Source organism: Equus asinus, chromosome 6 (assembly GCF_041296235.1).
Source record: "Equus asinus isolate D_3611 breed Donkey chromosome 6, EquAss-T2T_v2, whole genome shotgun sequence".
Taxonomy (NCBI): Eukaryota; Metazoa; Chordata; class Mammalia; order Perissodactyla; family Equidae; genus Equus; species Equus asinus.
The window spans coordinates 51,183,904-51,204,610 of NC_091795.1; the positions used below are offsets into that span (position 1 = coordinate 51,183,904).

Sequence of the window (20,707 nt, forward strand, 5' to 3'; positions counted from 1 at the left end):
AAGACCGAAGCTAGAATCACTAAAATTTTATGCAGACAAAAAAATTTTGTAATGTTTAATCAAAAAGAATTTATCCCAATGGAAATAATTTTATTAAAATGTAAATGGAAAATGTATTCCATGTGAATAATTGATCAAGAATTAAATTGGCCTAAAAGAATTTGCTCCGAAAAGTAATCTCACAAAGAAAATCTTCAGAATTAATGTAATTATTATTAAAATATTTGGCTTTAAAAAATTGAGTCAAGGGTCTCAAAGAGATATCTGTACACCCATGTTCATAGCAACATCATTCACACGAACTAAAACGCAAAAGCAACCCAAGTGTCCATCCACAGCTGAATGGATAAGCAAAATGTGATAGCTACCTACAATGGAATATTACTCATCCTTAAAAAGGAAGGAAATTCTGATTTATGCTACAACATAGTTGAACTTTGAGGTTCATATTGCTATTAATGTGAATTCAGCATAACATTATGTTAAGTGAAATAAACCAGTCACAAAAAGATAATACTATGTGATTCCACTTATCTGAAGTATTTAGAATAGTCAAAATCACGGAGACAGAAAGAATGGTGGTTACCAGGGGCTGGGTGGAGGGGGACACGGGGCGTTATTGTTTTCTGGGTCTAGAGTTACGGTTTTAGGAGATGGAAAGATTCTGGAGATGGACAGTGGTGATGGTAGCACAACACTATGAATGTATTTTTTTTTTTTTAAAGATTGGCACCTGGGCTAACAACTGTTGCCAATCTTTTTTTTCTTTTCTGCTTTATCTCCCCAAACCCCCCCTGTACACAGTTGTATATCTTAGTTGCAGGTCCTTCTAGTTGTGGGATGTGGGACGCCACCTCAATGTGGCCTGACGAGCAGTGCCATGTCCATGCCCAGGATCTGAACCCTGGGCCGCCACAGCGGAGCACGCGAACTTAACCACTAGGCCAGAGCCGGCCCCTATGAATGGATTTAATACCACTGAACTGTGAACTTAATGGTTAAGATGGTAAATTTTATGTGTATTTTACCACAATAAAAAAAAATTGGAAAAAAAACCCTTAAATCAATGAATAAAATGTTGTTGGGGAAAAGGATATTCTCACAGTATGAAAGTATCACACACTCCACCTCACCCAGTTTACTTATTAACTACAAAAAGGAGAAGTGATCTTTACGAGGGAGAAATTTGGCGACTGACCACCTTAACCAAATGATCAAACTCAGCATCACCCGTAATGGAGCAAACTGACATGGATACACTATCACCTATGTGGTATTCCTGCCAAAACTGCTTACTCTGAATCTAATAAAGAGGAAACAATCAGAAATGTCCAAACTGAGGGAAGTTCTGCAAAATAAGTCTGGCCTAGACTCTTTAAAAATAAACATTTCATGAATGTCAAAAGAAGACTAAAGAGATATGACAACTAAATGCAATACATGATCCTAGACGAGCTCCTGGATCCAAAACAAACAATTTAAAATAACAAATTCAGGGAAATTTAAATTGCATTTCAGACTCCATATTGGATAATATTGTATCAATGTTCCATTTTCTGAGCGTTAAGTTTTGGTTACAAAAAAGAACATTCTTGGGGGCCGGCCCCGTGGCTGAGTGCTTGGATTCTTGTGCTCCGCTTTGGCGGCCCAGGGTTTCGCTGGTTTGGATCCTGGGCGCGGACGTGGTACCGCTTGTCAGGCCATGCTGAGGCAGCATCCCACATGCCACAACTAGAAGGACCCACAACTAAAATATACAACTATATACTGGGGGGAAAAAGCAGAAAAAAAAAAAGATTGGCAACAGTTGTTAGCTCAGGTGCCAATCTTCAAAAAAAAGAACATTCTTGTTCTTTGGAGATTCAGGCTGAAATATTTATGGGTAAAGTGTCGTAATGTCTGCAATTAACTCAATTAGTTCAAAGATGAAAACAGATAAAGCAAGTGTGGCAAAATGTTGACAAGTGGTGACTCAAGGTGAAGAGTATCTGAGGGTTCATTGCACCTTCTTGCAACTCTTCTGTAATTTTGAATTTTTTTTCAAAAAAATTGGGGGGAAAAATTTGAGTCAAAATATCTTTAGGGTTGGGGCTGGCCCCGTGGCCGAGTGGTTAAGTTTGCGCGCTCCGCTGCAGGCGGCCCAGTGTTCCGTTGGTTCGAATCCTGGGCGCAGACATGGCACTGCTCATCAAACCACGCTGAAGCAGCATCCCACATGCCACAACTAGAAGGACCCACAACGAAGAGTATACAACTATATACCCGGGGGCTTTGGGGAGAAAAAGGAAAAAAATAAAATCTTAAAAAAAAAAAAAAGATGAGAGAGCTATTAAAAAAGATATATATATATATCTTTAGGGTTAAAGCAGTGGGTTCCAGCCCTTTGTAACCATCCATTGCCAGGATGGGTAAACAACACACCACAACATTTATTGAGTATCTACTGCGTGTCCAAGTCTGCTCTATGCTGGAGCGACTACAAAAATGAGTAAGACATGGGACTCAGGCACTAGTGGAGGAGACCAGTGTGAATTCATCCTCATGGTAAATACAGTGAACCCTGGGAGCAGAGGAGAAAGTGCCTGCCTAGAGGAGTGTGGCGCTCGTGTAGGTCTTTTCTCAGAGGAGGTTTGAAGAGTGAATAGGACTCATGGCTTTAATAGAGGAAAGAGGACACCAGGCAGAGGGAGCAGCAGGTGCCCAGGCACAGAAGTGTGGAGAAGCACAGTACACCAAGGTGGCTATGACAGAGGGATGTAAGGGGGCAACAGGAGCTGAGGCTGCATGGGGGCAAATCGCCCCCATCATGAAAAGCCTCGTTTGCCCTGCTGAGGAGCTTGGACTTTGCTCTACAGGCAACGGGAAACCACGGAGGTGATCTAAACAGAGAAATTATGTGATCGGATTGTGTTTTGGGAACATCATTCTTAGGACAATCTGAACAATGGTCAGGAGTGGGATAAAAACTGGAAGGGGGAAATGAGATTTGTCAAGGTGGAGAGGAGGCGACAGATATGAGAGGTGTTTGGAAGTGGAATTGGTGAGTGGGTCAGACACTGGCATGCAGTGGAGGAGGCTTCTCTGTGACGGGGACTTTCAGCTCAGCTTGCTGACGTCACCCTGAGAGACGAGAAGGAAAAGAAGCCGGCAGAGGGCTTAGGCTATAACTCTGGAGATCAGCATTTAAGGGGAGAGCCGAGAAGATGGGGGCTGAAAGGGAGCACCTAAAGAAGGAGGAAGGAAACAAAGAAGGCGTTTCTGCGTGGAAGCCAAGGTCCGCGATGGAGGGAGTGGCCAGCAGTGTTGGGTATTGAAAAGCGCAACTAGGATAATAAATAGTTCTTTGGATTTGACAGCTAGAGATATTGTCCTTTTGCAGAGAGCAGTTTCAGTGGACGATGGGGGCAGAAGCCAGCTCACAGTCGACAGAGGAACGAAGGAAGGTGGAGACCCTGCTTTCAAGATGCTTGACAAGAATGAGTAAGAGAAATGGAGAGTAGCCAGATGGGGATATTGGGTGAAGGGAGATTCTGCCTTTTCTCTTCAAATGTTTTCATATGCAGATGGGGACTAGCTGAAGAGGGACAGGTGGTGGAGAAAAGCCCCGGAAGCAACGGGAGAAGAATCCAAAAGCAGCTGGGGATCAACCTGGAATAGAAAGACCCAAGGAGAAAGGATAACGATGGGTATTTCTATCCCAAGCTGGGTTTTGATCAGTTTGATTTGGGGAGGGGAAGAGGAGATGAGTTTAAGTGGCATCTTACCTGCAGCAAAGTGAGGGTGATGACGCTGACAGGCTTTGGGGGAAGTATGTCTTTTTTTCCCATAACCAATCTGCACTGGGGTCAGCTCAAATCATTTTCACTTTTTCTAAACACAACTAACGCCACCATACCTCTATGTCTAGAGAAAGGAGTTGAAAAGTATATATCCAGGATTGACTCCTATTAGCAACGAACTAGAGAATCAGGACTGTGATTCAAATTGCACATCGCAATGAATCTATGAGCTGCTAAGATTCTGCTTTTGAAGAAGTCACTATTCTAACTTGCTTTTATAATTCTGATGCCTATGCCTCACTTTGATTTGATTCCATTAATATTTATTGAGCCACCAATACACACATCTGCCCCAAGCACACGATAGCTCGTGGTGCACGGTGGGCAGTCATTTGCTCTCAAGCTGTTACCTTCACCAGCCAGCTGGCCTCAAGGAAGGAGCTCTTCCTCCTCTTTCTCTCAATGCCAGAGCTGTGCCTGGCACACAGAAGGCCCCAGGAAATGTTTGTTTGGATGACTGAATGAAACAAGAAATGAATATTTCTCAAACCTGTATGTTCCAATCTATTAATAGGCTATAAAATCAATTTAGTAGGCATCCACCATCATTTTTATCTTAATGAAATAGGTTAGAGTTTAAATGATCAAAGTGATTACATATGGTAAAGGTAAATATTGTTTCTTAAATCAGTGTCTGTGTGTGCGTGTGCGTGTGCGTGTGGTATGTTATGGTTATATTACTTGTTTTTGAGTTTGAAAGCCACTGCTGTAGCAAACACAAAGGCAAGGATAATAACTTACAACTAACTGTTGATCTGTCTTGCATACTGTAAAATGCCCAATGCCTAGCACACAGCAGATCTCAATAAATATTGGTTGAATGTATCAATTCATAGGAGTAAAAGAAGACATTCGTTGAAAGGAGATGAAAGGAAAGAACCGACTTTGAAGGATGGATAGAATTTTAACAGGTAGAGATGGGAGAGGTTGGTCCAGACCAAAGAAGAAAAGCACTAGGAAAAGTGTGAAAGTCAGGAAAGTAATTGGGGGGAAGTAGGATGGGCACAAAGCTGAATGGGCAAAAAGACTATAATGAGGACATATTGAGGAGGGGCTGAAAGCCAGTGTGAAGAGTCTTTTTACACCAACAGCAAAAGAAATGTGTGCTGAGTGTGTCTCCCACAGCAGTGTCAGATGACGCTGGCAGGCTCTGAAGCCCAATGCTCGGAGCCAAGTCGTGGCTCTGCCACTTACTTGTTGAGTGACCTTAGGCAAATTCCCTAACTTCTCTGTGCTTCGTCATCTGTAAAAGGGGGATAAGTGTTACCACCTATTGGCATTATGATTAGATTTAACTGCCAGTAACAAAATAGCAATAACACGATAATACTAAACAAGGTAGTCTTTTGTTTTCCTTTCATGTAAAAATAGGCATTCCATGGCAAGTGTGGAAGATATGCAATCATTAGGGACCTAAGCTTGTATCAACAATCCTCAACACATGGCTTCCACAGAAGTTCAAGGTGGCCGCTCCAGTTCCAACCAATACCTTCCCACTCCAATCAGCAGGAAGAAGAAAGAGTATGAGAAGGGTATATCCTCAACCCATAAGATACATCCCAACACTTCTGCTTAGACTCTATTGGCCAGCACATGTCATAGGCAATGTCCAGCAGCAGGGAAGGCTGGAAAGTGTATTCTTTATTCTAGTCTGCCATGTGCTCAGCCAACATTTGAGCATTCTGTTACCAAGAAAGAGGGAAGAATAGATATTAGCGGACAGCTAGTAATGTCTGCCACCTAACCTCATAGGTAGTGTGAAGTTAAAGGAATTAATACAACTAAAGTTCTTAGAACAGTTCCAGGCATGGAGGAAACAATAAATGTTTGGTTGTTTTATCCTCCCCTCCCGGGATGATCTTTACTCCCACACAACTCCCACCAGACTCCAAATATTCCTGAACTGACACTTCTAGCCTAGATTTCCCAGCCAAACCAAAGGTGACTCCTAGGGCCAATGTTGTCTGTCAAAGGAGTCCTGCTTCCTCCAGGCAACCTAAGTGTCCAGCAACAGATGAATGGATAAAGAAGATGTGGTACATATATACAATGGAATACTACTCAGCTGCAAAACAGAACAAAATCATTCCATTTGCAATAACATGGATGGACCTTGAGAGAATTATGTTAAGTGAAATAAGCCAGCGAGAGAAAGATAATCTGTGTATGACTCCACTCATATGAGGAATTTAAAACTATGGACTAAGAACAGTTTAGTGGATACCAGGGGAAAGGTGAGGTGGGGGGTGGGCACAAAGGGCGAAGTAGTGCACCTACAACATGACTGACAAACATTAATGTACAATTGAAATTTCACAAGATTGTAACCTATCAATAACTCAATTCAAAAAAAAAAAAAAAAAAGGAGTCCTGCTTCCTCCAGGAATGGTACCCTTGCCAACTCAGTCACTAATTAGGAGGATTCCACAGGTGACTTTGGCACGAATGCAAAAGTCATTCAGAGTATGGCAGCTGGGGTTGGCCCTCAATTACGCATCCTGCCCAGGAGATCTGAGAGGCACATTTTCCTCTATCACTTTCCCACCCTACTTTTACATAGCTTCTCTAATAGGATACAGACTAGGCTTCTGTAGCAAGAGACTCTTCCTGACCCCACTCCATTCCACCCAAAAGTGGCTTACACCAGTTGGAAGTTTGTTTCTCTCTCACTAGTGTTTCAGGACCAGTGTAGAAGCCTGAAGTATTGGGCTTTCAGATTGTATCTTGCTGCTCTGCCATTTCTGAGATGGCACCCTCATCTGCTTTGTCAACCATTCCATATTCTCACAACCACTTCCCTATTCTTACCTGCAAGAAGAGGGAACGATAAAAGGGGAGTGTGCTTCTCTCCTTTTAGGGCATGACTCAGAAGTTGCAGACATCACTTCTGTCTGTGCTCACCTCAATGGCCAGCACTTAGTCACGTGTGCTCAGATCGAATATGGGGGAGGGGACTGTTACTAAAGGAAGAAGGGTGAGTGGATATCTGGAGAATAACCTGCAAGCCCTGGCTCACTGCTCCTCCTGTTTTCCCCTGGCTTCGCTCTTTAGGCCTGTGGGCATCACCATCTATAGTCGTCCAAGGGCTCGAGGTGCTACTCATCTGTGACTGCACCCTGCCCTTGTCTCCAGAGCCCCACACTGCACAGCTCCAGAGGGCACCGTCCATGTTGTCGTCCACACTTCACATCAAGTCATGCAGTAAGGCAGCCTTGCTTGTCCCTCACGGCTGACTGGACAACCTGTTGACTCTATCTCCTATGTATTTCTTGAATCATTTTTCTTCATTCCACCCGACCCTGTTTTGCTCTGGGTCTTCACCTTTCATTGCTTGGATCTTTATAATGGCCTTCCTAATGGTCTCCCTGCCCCCCAGTCTCTTTCCCCTCCAATCCATCCTCCACTGCATCCACAACAATCTTTCTAGCAAAACCATTATAATTGCTCTGCTTTACGTTCAGTGACTGGCCACATCCACCCCCTTAGCAAGGCTCACTCAAAGTCTGGCCTGGCCTGCCTTTCCAGCCGCTCAACTTGAGTTGCTCCATCACCTGCACCCTGTACAGCAGCCATACTCTGGTGCTCCCCAACACCTCTGTGCCTTTGCACTTTCAGGACCCTCTGCCTGGTGACCCTGTTCCCCCTTGCCTTTTCCACCAAGACTTTGCTCTAATATTTCCTCACTTGCAAAACTTTCCTTGATGTTGCCTTCACCTCTCAGGGAGTCACACTCCCCTCTGCCAGTACATTATATCATAGCATTATAATCATATCATACATTTAAATAGCTCTGAAATCAGAGGGCATCTTCAATTAGTAGTGTCTTACAACTGCTCTTGACCTCTATTGAAGTCAAGTCCTCTCAGAGAGAATTTATATTTGTTTTTCTCAGTCACCTGAGGCAGCGTCAACCTGAGACTCTGCGGTAGACCTCCCCTAGGATGACCATCAACGACCACTGCCTCTTGGTATTCATGTCCTTGTGTATTCCTTCCCCTTGAGTGTGGCCTGGATCTAGTGACACAATTTCAGTGAACAGAATACAGCCAAAGTGATGGGATGTCATATCCAGGATTAAGTTACCAAAAGATTGCCCATCTTGTTGGTCTTCTCTCTCTCTCTCTCCCTCTTTCTCAATGCTTGACCTTGGAACCCAGCCACCAATCTGTGAGGAAACCTGGGTCATATGGACACACCATGTGTAGGTGTTCCAATGACAGCTCTTGAGTTGACAGCCAGCAGCGACTAGCACACATGTAAGTGAACAAGACTTTGGATGATTCCAGTCATAGCCTCCAAGTCTTCCAGCATCAAGGACCCAAACGTCATGGAGCAGAGACAAGCCATCCCCACTGTGCTCAGTTTGAATTCCTGGCCCACATAAACTATGAGAGATAATACATAATTATTCGTAATTTAAGTCACTAAGTTTGGGAGTAATTTGTTATGCAGCAAAAGATAGTTAATACATATATATGTCTGCATATATGTCTATGTATGTGTGTGTACATACCTATATTTCCTACCTCTGTCCACTGAAAAAGTCTAGAAACAATGATAAGCCAAGAGCAATGAGCACACCTAGTATGCAGATCTTGATTTCAGCATACCATTCTCCACTAAAGAAACAGCTGATTCCAGACCTGGGCCAGAAAAAGGACAATATGAGCTTGGAACATCTTGTATAGGAAAGTAATGAAGTGCTCAAGAAATAACAGAGATATGTCTAAAGGACATAAAAGCCAAGTTGGGGGCCCGCCCAGTGGCGTAGTGGTTAAGTTCATGTGCTCCACTTCGGTGGCCTGGGGTTCGAGGGTTAGGATCCCAGGTGCAGACCTACATATCGCTCATCAAACCGTGCTGTAGTGGCATCCCACATACGAAACAGAGGAAGACAGGCACGGATGTAAGCTCAGGGACAATCTTCCTCACACACACACATAAAAAGTTAAAAAACAAAAGACTTGAAGGGGCCCCCACTGGCCATATCTGGGAATATTTGAGCATCAACATAAATAATGATTTTAAGGCATTATAACCCATTGAATAAGACAGGAATCTAAGAGTTCGTACTGATATATTAAATGAATGAATGAGTAAATAGGAGAGACGGGAAAGCCTACCTTTCAGTAGAACGCCAACTAATATCATTTATCAATAAGTAAAAACTACTCATTACCTTTACATTAGAGAAATCTGACAGACACTATATTAACCAAGTGATAAAAATTAAAATTATACCAATACTTATGGGAGAAATTGACAGCACATGCCTCCTGATATGATGTACGAGATCACAGGACCACTTTTGGAATATTCCTACCAGAGACACATGACCTGAATCTAATCATGAAGAAACATCAGGCAAACCCAACAGTGGGGGGCATTCTACAAAGTAATTGGCCTATACTCTTCAAAAGTGTCAAGGTCAGAAAAGTCACGGAAAGTTTGAGGAACTGATCCAAACCGAAGGAGACTAAAGAGATGTGACAAATAAATGGAAAGCATTATCTTGAATTGAACCCTGGACCTATAAAGAATATAATTGGGACAACTGGCAAATTTTGAACAAGGTCTGTGGACTAGATGGGAATATCATATGGATGTTAATTGATAGTGGACCTGTGGTTGTGTGAAAGAATGTCCCTGTTTTCAGGAAACATGTGCCAAAGTACTAAGGGTGAATGATAGAGCATGTTTGCTTACTCTCAAATGCTTAAAAAACATGAATACAGGGGCTGGCCCGGTGGAATAGTGGTTAAGTTTGTGCACCCCACTTCGGGAACCTGGGGTTCACAGGTTCAGACTCGGGTGCCGACTTATGCATCTCTCATCAAGCCATGCTGTGGCAGCACCCCACATACAAAATAGAGGAAGATTGGCATAAATGTTAGCTCAGGGTCAATCTTCCTCACCAACAAAAAACCCCACAAAACCCAAAAAACATGAATACTTAGATATGGAGAGAGAAAACAATAATGAAAATGTGGTAAACTGTTTGGGGAATCTGAGTGAAGGCACACAGTTTTGTACTTTTCTCGCAACTTTTCTGTAAATTTGAAATTATTTCAGTATAAAATGTTCTTTAAAAAGAGGCCTTCTCAGTTTGTTATTGGTATTTTAACTTGGTTATTTTTTGCTTAACAGAAGTTTTTAAAAAATAGTCCAATTTATCAACTTTTCCCTTTTGGCTTTTGGGCAATGTGTCCTGCTTAGGGAGGTCATTTGAAGAAAGTCCCTGGGTCAACAGCTAATTAAAGAGGGAAAGTGGCAAGATTGATTCTATTTCTGCGAGAGAGGCACCAATGGGCATTGAGAAAGAAGTGCTCAACTTTTCACTGACTCCATAACTTAGGAGATGGAAATGGAGCCCGACAGCTATATTGCTCTGTTTATCTTCAGTTGAATTTCTGGCAAACACCTCAAATTCAACAAAACTAAAACCCAGCTAACCTTTTCCCTCAAATTAGTCACTGCTCTGGACTTTCCTATTTATGACGGTCTCTCAGCTATCCACACTCAGGAGTCATCTTTGCATCCTCCTCTTCTTCCTGCCACGTCTGACCAGAAAATGACGTTCCTTACTTTCTTCATATTCTGTGTTCTGCCACCTCCCTAGTCCAGATCCTCATCCTTCAAGTCTGAATTGTCAGTATAGCCTTCTCCATTTATCTTCTGGTGCTGTTCTTCGATGACCTAACCCTGGAGGAAAGTTCTCATGGACCCTCCCGCCACCACTATAGCCTTAAATTGTTTATTACATACAGTGTTAAAAATATGTAGAAACATAAAACTGGATATCAACTTCTTATCCTTAGAGCTCTCATTCCACTCTAAAACCAAAACAAGTTTACAAATCAAATACAAACAAAAGCGTAAAACTAATAAAACTCAAATTAGCATATAGTCCCAGATGATGTTCTGTTGACTGTTCTATTGCTCACCCCATAGTTGTGGCACTGATGGCCTTCTGGAAACCCGTGTGCCTGTACTATCATGGGCACTGATGGCCAACTTTCCCACCATTTTCTTCTTGGGACTTTTACAAGACCTTGATTAGTATAGTCAGTCACCAGGAAATTGGCCTTCGCTTTGACATAGATGCATCATTTACCTATGAACTCCTCTTCCACTCTTTTCTCATCAGCTTGTGACAAAGGAACTTGGTTTCATAAATACAGATGCAGATATGGGCAATGAAACCATGACATTATATGGGAATACACAGCTATAAATGGTCATCTAGATAAAATTTTATCTATTTCTTAGATTAAAATTTTAAATATTCATAGCAGCATTATTCACAATAGAAAAAACGTAAGCAGCAACCCAAACGTCTATCAACAGATGAATGGATAAAGAAAATGCAGTGTATACATAGAAATGGATTATCATTTAGGCTTAAAAGGGAAAGAAATTCTTGACACATGGATAAACCTGAGGACATTGTGCTTAGTGAAATAAGGCAGTCATAAAAGGACAAACACTGATGCCACCTACGTGAGTAGTCAAATTCATAGATACAGAAAGCAGACTGGTGATTGCCAGGGGCTGGGGTGAGGGAGTCGGGGGATGAGGAGTTAGTGTTTAATGGGTACAGAGTTACAGGTTTGCAAGATGACGAGAGTTCTGTGGATGGATGTCGTGATGGTTGTGCAATGTAAACGTACTTAACACTACTAACTGTGCACATATTATTGTACACTTGAAACCTACACAATGTTATAAACCAATGCTATCTCAATTTTTAAAAAGGGAAAAAATTGGTTAAGATGGTAAATTTTACATTATGTGTATTTTACCACAATTTCAAATTTTTTAAATATTATCATCAGTTAAAAGACCAAAACTTTTAAGTGCTTGCAGAGAACTCAAGAGGTCTGATTGAATATTTTTGTAGACCCCAGAGCCCACACTGCTTTAATCCCTTCTCCACCCTCTATCTCTAGCCTGGGAGCCTAAGCGACCTTACTCTGACTCCTCACTACACTTCACTGTTAACCTCTCAACTCTCCGCAGCGCCAACGTGCAGCTCCAGCTGACTGGTGTCCACTAAACTCAACCCACTTTCTCATTTCTTCGCGTTGGCTTGTGCCTTTCCTCATCTGAAACACACTCGTCTCTCTGCTTGTAGTATCCAATCGTTCCATTTGGTTAAGTCCCTTCTCTTCCTCGCCATGGGATTGTCTCAGACCACAGGGACTTCTCCCCATCAAAGGGTGTCAATACTCCCCAGTTAGCATTAGTCACACATTCTAAATTATTTTATCACTTATTCTCCTATCACTCAATAAATACTTATCGAGCATATGCCACATACATGACAATGTGCTAGGCCCCTAAATCAAATGCTATGTTTTCTACTTTTTGTCCCTCTCGTAGCCCCTTACACATTTCACAAACATTTACTGCAGTGGTTTGGATGATGTTATACTGGCCTGTACTGTCATATTCCACATACAGACAGCAAATTTTAAACTGCTGAAACAAAAAATTAATCTCAGGACTTGCCTAAAGTAACAGGATGTTTTGGTGGTGGTGGTAGGGTTGTTTTTGTATCAATCTTAAAAATCAGTTGTCAGTACAATAAACATTTCAGGACTGAGTTCAACAGGAATCATGTAGTGGGAGACCCTAGTCCTAGTTATTGGAAGTTTCCATGATGATAGCAGTCATGTCATTTGGTCATGAATGTCTGTGATCAGAGCATCAAGAGCACGTGCTGTTTCCAAAGTCCTCCCTGAATATGATTCACCTAACAGACATCTGCACCAACACAAATCATTTTATTCACACGTTAGAACAGTGTTTGAGTAGACAATGTTTTAAGGACACTTAATACAATCAATGTTTTGAACTCAGATTTGAATTAAAAAAAGTATATTCAAGTTCTGGGTATTTTACTTACAGAAATTTGCATGTAACCTACTTCTTTCTGCACAAAGATAAAATACTATGTGTATTTGCTTAATTCCCCATTATTTTGCTAGTTCAACATGATTTTGTACTCCCAGTCATTTCAGTGTGAGTCTAAGGTTACATTCTTTCACTCTCAGCCTTTTCCGAGCTTCATTTTCTCTCTTTATGCATTCGAGTATAGCTTCGAGATACAGGGTGGTCCTTCCCAAGGTCCACAACAATTACCTCCCTAGAAAATGTCACTCCTTTCAAAGGTCTTTTTTGGTTATCAACAACTGAAGGAGTTCCAGTGACTGGTATGGGTGGTTTTTGCAAGTCATCATCCTGCAAGAGAATGAGACAAACGTTATAAATGATCAATTTATGAATGCAACAAGCCCTTTTTTAAAAAGTATAGGTTATATGTACATTGCTAGTGAGAAACAGAAAAAAGCATTTCTAAATGATATATGACAGCAGTGATAATCCATCATGGTCCCATTTTCATATTTCTGTGGTTATAAAAGCATACGCTGACATATTCAAATAGCATTTTGATGGCGCGTTATCCTCTCTATGAAGCAGCCAAACCCAAGAGCCACTTGAATCATCATTCTGCCTCTGACTGGGTGTGAGTCTTGTGTTGGGAGGGCATGTGAATTGGTCTTATTAGGGAGCCCCAAACATGGAGCTCAAGAAGACCCTGGCAATGTCTGTGTGCTGTTGTAGAAGGAGCCTGGAACTAGAGCAGAGACACAGGGTCTGGTCCTGAGCTCAACCATGATGGAGGAGTAACCTTGAACAATTCTTCTCATTTTCTCATTTGTAACATAAGAGTGTTAGATCTCTAGATGATCTCCAAGGCCTCCTCCAACTCTAAGATCCTACGATTCTGAGAAAAGCAAAATGAAGGGGAAGTATTAAGAAAAACACAAATGTAAGAATGAAGAATTAGCAGGTATGTAGGTTTGGCATATGTAATTGGTTTAATAACATGAACTGAAAAGCTAAGAGGAATGGTTTAAATGACTGTGGACATTGTACTCCTTCCAAAGACACACCTAAGTTTTAGCCAAGACCACCTCCCATTACACCTAGCCAAGTAAATTACCTACTTTCAATCAAACGCATTCTAAACTGCCCCTCGAGAGTAAAAAAGCCCATCACCTCTTGAACATTTTCTCCAGCATTCTCAGGCTTTTGCTTCTCTTTTATTTTGGCCACCTCTCCATCCTCCACATCCCCTCTGTTTTCTAAGGGTGTGGCCAGCACTTCTTTACTCTGTCTCTGAACAAGAATGCCAGGCCTCATGGGTGCGAGAGTCCTAGGAAACCAATCAGCAGGGTTTTTAAAATTCATTTATCTTGGTATCATTATCACACAAAAAAATGGCTTTCTACCATATTCTACGACACAGACTTACTTGTCTTTGTCTCCTGAATTGTCTGTCTCCACATTAGCAGCTAAACAATCTTCATCTCTATTAGCATCTGTACAAGGATATTTTTCTGTTTCTTCATCTGTACTTTGGACACTGAAAATGAGCACACAAAAAGTTCAGAAAAGGAAGAATGGTCTTGATTTTAAGGCTTGGCATGGAACTTTAAACAGAAAATTAGCATTTCTAAAACCCTGAAATGGAAAAAGTAGATAGCTACAGCATTATTATTTGCTCTATTTTAAATTGTTTTATATTATTTCTAGATACATTTGCTAGTGTGACTTGAAATCTGATCCCAATTTATCAGCTTGGATTTATACCATTTAAATAAAAAAACCACCAATAAAAGGCAGATGCAAATGAGGCAAATTATAAGGAGGATGTAGAAAGTGATTGCTGTGGTTGCAAAGCTCATAGGGTTAGCTAGAAGACTCGTCCACTCTCACAATCACAGATTGTCCAAATATTCTTTTCCAGCCCAGTTTGAATGTAGTTCTCTTGTTCTTTAAGTTTTCTAGAAACAGAAGAATAAAAGGCTGTTTTCATTGTTGTCCTTTTGTTCAGCTTCATAAAAGATGCTCTGTTTGTTTCGGTGGCGTTGACTCACACTGGCTAATTTCTCTCCATAAATTGATAGGGGCTGAGATGGCTAGAGGGGAGACTGAGCTGGGACACGTGTGATCACTCAGCTCACCTCCCCTCATCCCAAAAACTATCAGAATCCAAAGGAGAGAGGAATTGGAGCAGCTGGAGCCAAGCCCAGTGCCCCATTCTTCTCTCTTCAGTGACATCACAGAATCATGGAACCATTGAGTTAGAGGGACCAGAGCACTAGCCCAACTGCACCCATCACCTGGAGTCAGGAGAACCATGAAATTCTCCTCTGAGCTGATGTCTGTCTGTCCTCTCCTCTGAGAGGGCTGGGGTGGAGGCCGCAAGGCACCACCTTGGCCACTCTTTGGACAAGGATTTTCTTCCTACTCTCCAAACCCTTTCTTCATCTGAGCCTGTTTATCTTACTACTTCTTTCACAGACAATGAACAATCAGTCCACCACCTTCTTATAAAATCTCTCTCTATAGCCTTGAGGTCAGTAATCCACTTACCTCCTAACGGTGCTCTCTCCAGGCTGAACAGCCCATATCCTTCTAATCCCCCATCACCGGACCTACTTGCTGGACACACACAAAAAAACCTGGCAGCTTTAGAGGCCATGGCTGAGGAAGCAGGAGCAGAAAAAGATGATCAGAGTAAAGACGACCCCTGGCCCCGATCTAACTTCAGGTGAGGAAGTGAGGCTCATGACAAGGAGGAGGAAGACAGAGCTAGGATTTTCTGAGAAGAAAAGGAGGGTACAAAGGAGTATGTTGCCAACTCTGTCTAAAAAAGCCAGAAGGTGAGCCCTGAGGGTCTTTGGGCTTCAGCGACACTGGCTCTCCTCCAGAAGGCCAGGGACCATGGCTTCTTTATATTTGGATACTCCACCAAATCAAGACTTACGAATTCCATGAATGTTGAATGAATTGTGATGTGTGTATGTGTGTGTGTGTGTGTGTAAACACAAGGAGAATTTGTGGGAGGGTTTAGGCCAAGGCCAATTCTACAGAATATGTGAAAGTCTGAGCCACTTCTGGCTGAGTCAGCTGAATTTTTGGACGCCTCCTCGAACCAAGGCTCCCAGGTGAAGACTCGGAGCCCATCTTACCCTCTGTAGTCTACACTGCTGCTAGCCTGAGATTTTAAGAGCCCAAATTTTCTCATGTCTCATGTACACATAAAGAATTTTTCTGGGAGATGGGAATATTTTATATTGATCTACTGATGGTTACACAGGTCTAGACATATGTGAAAATCCATCAAACTGTGTACTTAAGATTAGTGTACTTTATGCCCTCTACTATGTGGATATTATACCTGAACAAAAAGGAAAAAAGGGCCCATCCCCATGCCTGAATTTGAGTGTGTGTGGTGCAAAGAGTAGTGCTGGCCTAGAGCACATTGCTGCCACTTGGTCCTGCCTTTGATATGTATTATTCCATTATATGATGGTACTTCTATTTCTCCATTCCACTGTTGATAAACATTTGAGTTGTTTCCAGGTTGTGGCTATTATGAATAGTGCTATGAACATTTTTATACATATCTTTTGGTGGATATAGCACTCCTTTCTTTCTTTCTTTTTTTTTTTTTGAGGAAGATTAGCCGTGAGCTAACTACTGCCAATCCTCCTCTTTTTTCTGAGGAAGACTGGCCCTGAGCTAACATCTGTGCCCATCTTCCTCTACTTTCTATGTGGGATGCCTACTACAGCATGGCGTGCCAAGTGGTGCCATGTCCGCACCCGGGATCTGAACTGGCGAACCCCGGGCCGCTGAGAAGTGGAACGTGCGAACTTAACCACTGTGCCACAGGGCCGGCCCCAGCACTCCTTTCTGTTGGCTGTACAGAATGGCACAGACAGGTCACAGTTAGGCCTTAGAAGACACCACAAGACAGTTTCCCACATCAACTTTTTGGTATTGTCAGTCCTTAAACAATATGGAACAAATTATTTTTTTGGTTAATAACAACATTATTATTAATAATATATTATATAGATTATTATTAATAATATATTATAACATAATACTTATTATGTTATATTATTACATAATTATATTATAATATATAAATAAAATAAATAATTTCTATAATATAAAGATAATATTAATAATTTGTTAAACAATATGGAACAAATCATTATTCACCTTGGGAGGATGATATGGAGCCAAATTGTTATTTAAACTAGTAAATAAGGGGAAAAAGATCAAGAATTTTTCTGTTTTTCTTATATGATCTCTATCTCAGAGTAACCAAATGATGAGAAATTTCTCTCTAGAAAGGAGTTCTAAGAAACAGAAAGAGAACTATATTAGAACTTGAATATTATCATTTTGCAGTCCCTCATGCACAAATGGATCTAGGCATTGCTGCTAACATCACAAAATAGACAACCAGACACAACGTGTTCCGTAATGGAATTACACATCACCACCTATGAAGTAGTCTTACCCCACCGCCTTGAAAAAATTTGAATCTCAATCTGAACCAGCTAATGGAGTTATCAGACATAGATTCTAAAATAGTAATTCTTAATGTTCAAGGAAAAAAGACAAGACACCTTTGGCAGAGCACTGAAAGCTATAATAAAGAAATAAATGGAAATTCTAGAACTGAAAAACACAATAATAGAAATTAAGAATTCAATAAATGGGTGTAACAGCAGAAAAAGCACCTCCCATTAAAAAAAATTGATTACTGAACCACATTAAAATCAAGAAATTCTGTTCATCAAAACATTAAAGTGAAAAGGCAAGCCAAAGACTATTTGTATACAAAGGACATATATTCAGAATGTATGAAGAATGCCTATAAATCAATAAGAAAAAGACAACCCAATAGAAAACAGGCAAAAGACCTGAATGGCTACTTCACACAAGAGGATATCCAAACTAATAAATATAAATGGCAAATAAATTAAAAAATATAATTATAACAGACCAAGAGCTTTTGCTTTATTTTTAAAAAAAGGTTTCATCCATATTTCTGAAGCATGTGAATAACATAAATCATAATTAAATTTTTAAAAATACTTTCAAGACTAAGACAATTAAGATGATGGAAGAACACACACCTAATTGTTAATAGCAGTTACCTTCAGAAGGTGAATTTATGGGAGATTTTTCACTTTTTATATTGCACATTTCCAAGTTTTTAAAAAAGTTACTGTAGTTTTATTATTTTTGTTTTTAACCAATAACATTCACATGGTTCAAAAAGTAATAATACATTATAATGTATACATTGAGAAGTCTCTCACCCTATCTCTGTCCTTCCTCCCATCTGACAGGAAACCATGATTATTAGTTTCTTGTGTATCTTTCCAGAATTTATGGGGAAACAAGAAAGGATCATACAATCTTATTCTCCTTTCCTACCCAAAAGGCATACCTTATACACTGTTCTGCATGTGGGCTTTTTTCACTTAGCAAAATATTTTGGAGATCTTTCCATATCAGTACACAGGGAACTTCCTTATTCTTTTTCACAGCTGCATAATGCTCCATTGTGCATATGTACTATCATTTTTAAAATCAGTCCTCTGATCAATACTTGGGTAGTTTCCAATCTTTTGTGATTACAATCAACAACCTCATACATCATTTCATATATAAGCAAGTGTATCTACAGGAAAAATTCCCAAAAGTGGAATTGTTCCATCAAAGTGTAAATACAGCTGTGGGTTTTTTTTGTTTTGTTTGAGGAAGATTGGCCCTAAGCTAACATCGGTGCCAGTCTTCTATTTGGCATGTGGGATGCCTGCCACAGCATGGCTTGATGAGCATGTGTAGGTCTGAGCCAGGGATCCCAACCCACAAACCCCAGCAGTGGAATTGGAGCAAATGTAACCACTGTGCCACCGGCCAGCCCCCAGCTCTGGTTTCGATAACCACTAAGGGTTGTGATATTCTGCTCTCCCATCACCATTGTAAGACAGAGCCTGGTTCCCCATGTCTTCCTATATAGAGTATCCGTTTCAATGTTTGCCAATCTGAGGAATGAAAAATAGCATCTCAATGTAGCTCTAATATGCTTTCTCTTATTACAACGGATGCTAAGCATTTTTTCATATGTTTAAGGTCTATTGCTAACTGTGAACTCTTTGTTCTCCAGTCCTTTGGCTATTTTTCTATCTGGTGGCTGATTGTAAATGGTTAGATATTTTACATTGAATATTTAATATACTTGTATTTGAAAAAAATGATTCAAGAGAAAAAAAAAGACGTCAAAACTCCTGTTATAAAAACTAATACACCAGGCTTTCTCCTACCAGCCTGCATTCGGCCGAAGAAGACGCACAGAGACTCTCCAACCACCTCCACAGGAGCCGGGAACCGAGAGCGCATGCTCCAAAGAGTCACGCTTGGCGCCGAACATCTGTGTGCGCATGCTCACTTGATTCTTACCGGAAAAGTTGTGTGCGCATGCTCCAAACAGCCCGCGCGTCAACTGATTCCCAACGGAAAATCTGTTGCGCATGCTCATAAACCCCTGAGCGCCCGGGCAACTCCGCGGAGAACTGGCGCCGTGGGTCGAGCCTTGCCTTTTGCTGTCGGAAAATGAGCCCAGGCACCACCTCGGTGTGAGGAAGGAATTCCAGCGCGTCACGACAGGGCATCTTCCTGTGGCTTCCTCAAACAACAAAAAACCCCACTGCCTTACAGCGGCGGGTATTCATCACCCGCCCGCCTCTAAACCGTGTTTAAAGCCGGCTTTTTAAATCGATGCTTTATGTTGAGGAAGTTGGTTAAAAATGATTTTCAAGCGTGTCACGAGTTTAATAGTATGCTGTATATTTTTTAGTATTCCATAGGCAGCGCCAGAGAGAAAGGCGCCCAGACAGAAGAGCCTGAAATAAAAACCCCTACCTGTTGAAAAGATACTCTGACTTTCCCCATTTGGTTGATGCGATGGAGGATTAAACCTTACAGAAAGCTGTCACCGACTCTGGAAAGGATGCTGCACCAGTCACGTTTCTGCGTTTTGTGAGACTTTGTGAAAACTCTAGAAACACTGCAAGAAACTCGTTTCTTGAGGGACCAGTGAATTTTTTATGTCTTGCCAAACATTACTTTAATATTTTAAATCTCTCTCTCTAAATAATAGGTTGAAATGTCAAGATAGTACCGGGTAAGAGGAGGGTGTGATGGAGATGGCTGAGTCAAATGTTTGAAGAAACATTTGACCATTTCACACCATTTCAGAAGCTGTGTATACCTGGTGAGATGCTTCATCAAAGCTCCAAGGGGCTGGATTATTTCGGAAAATGGACCAGAGCCATGGCCGTATAAATGCAGCCTTGCCCAACTATCTTGCTCCTGCTTGGGGCCAATTGGATCAGGAGACCTGTGTCTAAGCTAATGTACCCCGTGTCTTGGTCTTTATTAGTAATGTTGGTTATAAAATGGTTGTGTTGTGTTTCACAAAGGTGAGAGCAAATTCTTTAATAGTTCCTTTGGGTCAGATTTCTTCATTTTAATTTCTTTTTATCTTTGTCCTGAAGCTTGTAATCACTTCTTACTGTTGACGTTTATTTGGACTTAACATGGATATTGTTGATGGCCTTTGTAAAAGCATTTTCAGTGGAGGTTTGGGGACAGAGGTGCAATTAAGGTGAGTTTTAAGAGTGAATAGGAGTCAGAGAGGAGAAGCAGCAAGTGGATACCAGTGGCCTTCACTCTAGGTACACAAAGCCTTTCCAAGGCGTGTTCTCTTCCTGGTACAGGGAAGGCATCTTTCTCCCGGGAAATTCTGTGGTCTGTTTTTAGGTAGAAAAGGGCAGGTCAGAGAGCCCTTCGTACATCTGCCGTTTATCAAATGCCTTCAGCTCAAAATAATCCGTATGCCAAAGTAGCATATTTTGGGGTGGCACATCCTGACAGAGCTGATAAAGGAGAGGGGAGTGAGGTTCTTGCGAAGGTGAGAGCCC

At 41.3% G+C, this 20,707-nt stretch overlaps 1 protein-coding gene and 1 long non-coding RNA gene across 4 annotated transcripts; one reads left to right on the forward strand and one right to left on the reverse strand.

Moving 5' to 3' along the window:
• Positions 1-3,122: 3,122 nt before the first annotated feature.
• LOC139045522 (uncharacterized) lies at positions 3,123-4,666 on the forward strand. The gene is made up of 3 exons (XR_011504015.1): positions 3,123-3,274; positions 3,380-3,480; positions 3,564-4,666. It is a non-coding gene; the product is annotated as an uncharacterized lncRNA (long non-coding RNA).
• Positions 4,667-12,605: 7,939 nt separating this feature from the next.
• Positions 12,606-19,440, reverse strand: C6H2orf74 (chromosome 6 C2orf74 homolog). Of its 3 annotated transcripts, XM_044772512.2 has the most exons (5): positions 19,049-19,134; positions 18,038-18,096; positions 14,161-14,271; positions 13,905-14,061; positions 12,606-13,082 (listed from the first exon to the last, which is right to left on the reverse strand). In XM_044772512.2, the coding sequence occupies exons 2-5, from the start codon at positions 18,073-18,075 to the stop codon at positions 12,909-12,911; spliced, it is 480 nt and encodes a 159-aa protein (XP_044628447.1). In that variant the 5' UTR covers positions 18,076-18,096; positions 19,049-19,134; the 3' UTR covers positions 12,606-12,908. The 3 variants fall into 3 exon arrangements, with proteins under 3 accessions (XP_044628447.1, XP_044628444.1, XP_014712931.1); XM_044772509.2 differs by lacking the exon at positions 18,038-18,096 and having other exon boundaries at positions 19,049-19,440; XM_014857445.3 differs by lacking the exons at positions 18,038-18,096; positions 19,049-19,134 and adding an exon at positions 14,499-14,593 and having other exon boundaries at positions 12,608-13,082.
• Positions 19,441-20,707: the final 1,267 nt, after the last annotated feature.

Coding starts and splice junctions, on each gene's coding strand:
- C6H2orf74 (XM_044772509.2), bottom strand. CDS start 19,263: ATGAGCATGCGCAACAGATTTTCCGTTGGGAATCAGTTGACGCGCGGG. Junction 14,272..19,048: donor CTTCGGCCGAATGCAGGCTG/GTAGGAGAAAGC, acceptor GCTCATTTTCAG/TGTCCAAAGTACAGATGAAG. Junction 13,083..13,904: donor CTGGAGAAAATGTTCAAGAG/GTGATGGGCTTT, acceptor ATTCTCTTGCAG/GATGATGACTTGCAAAAACC.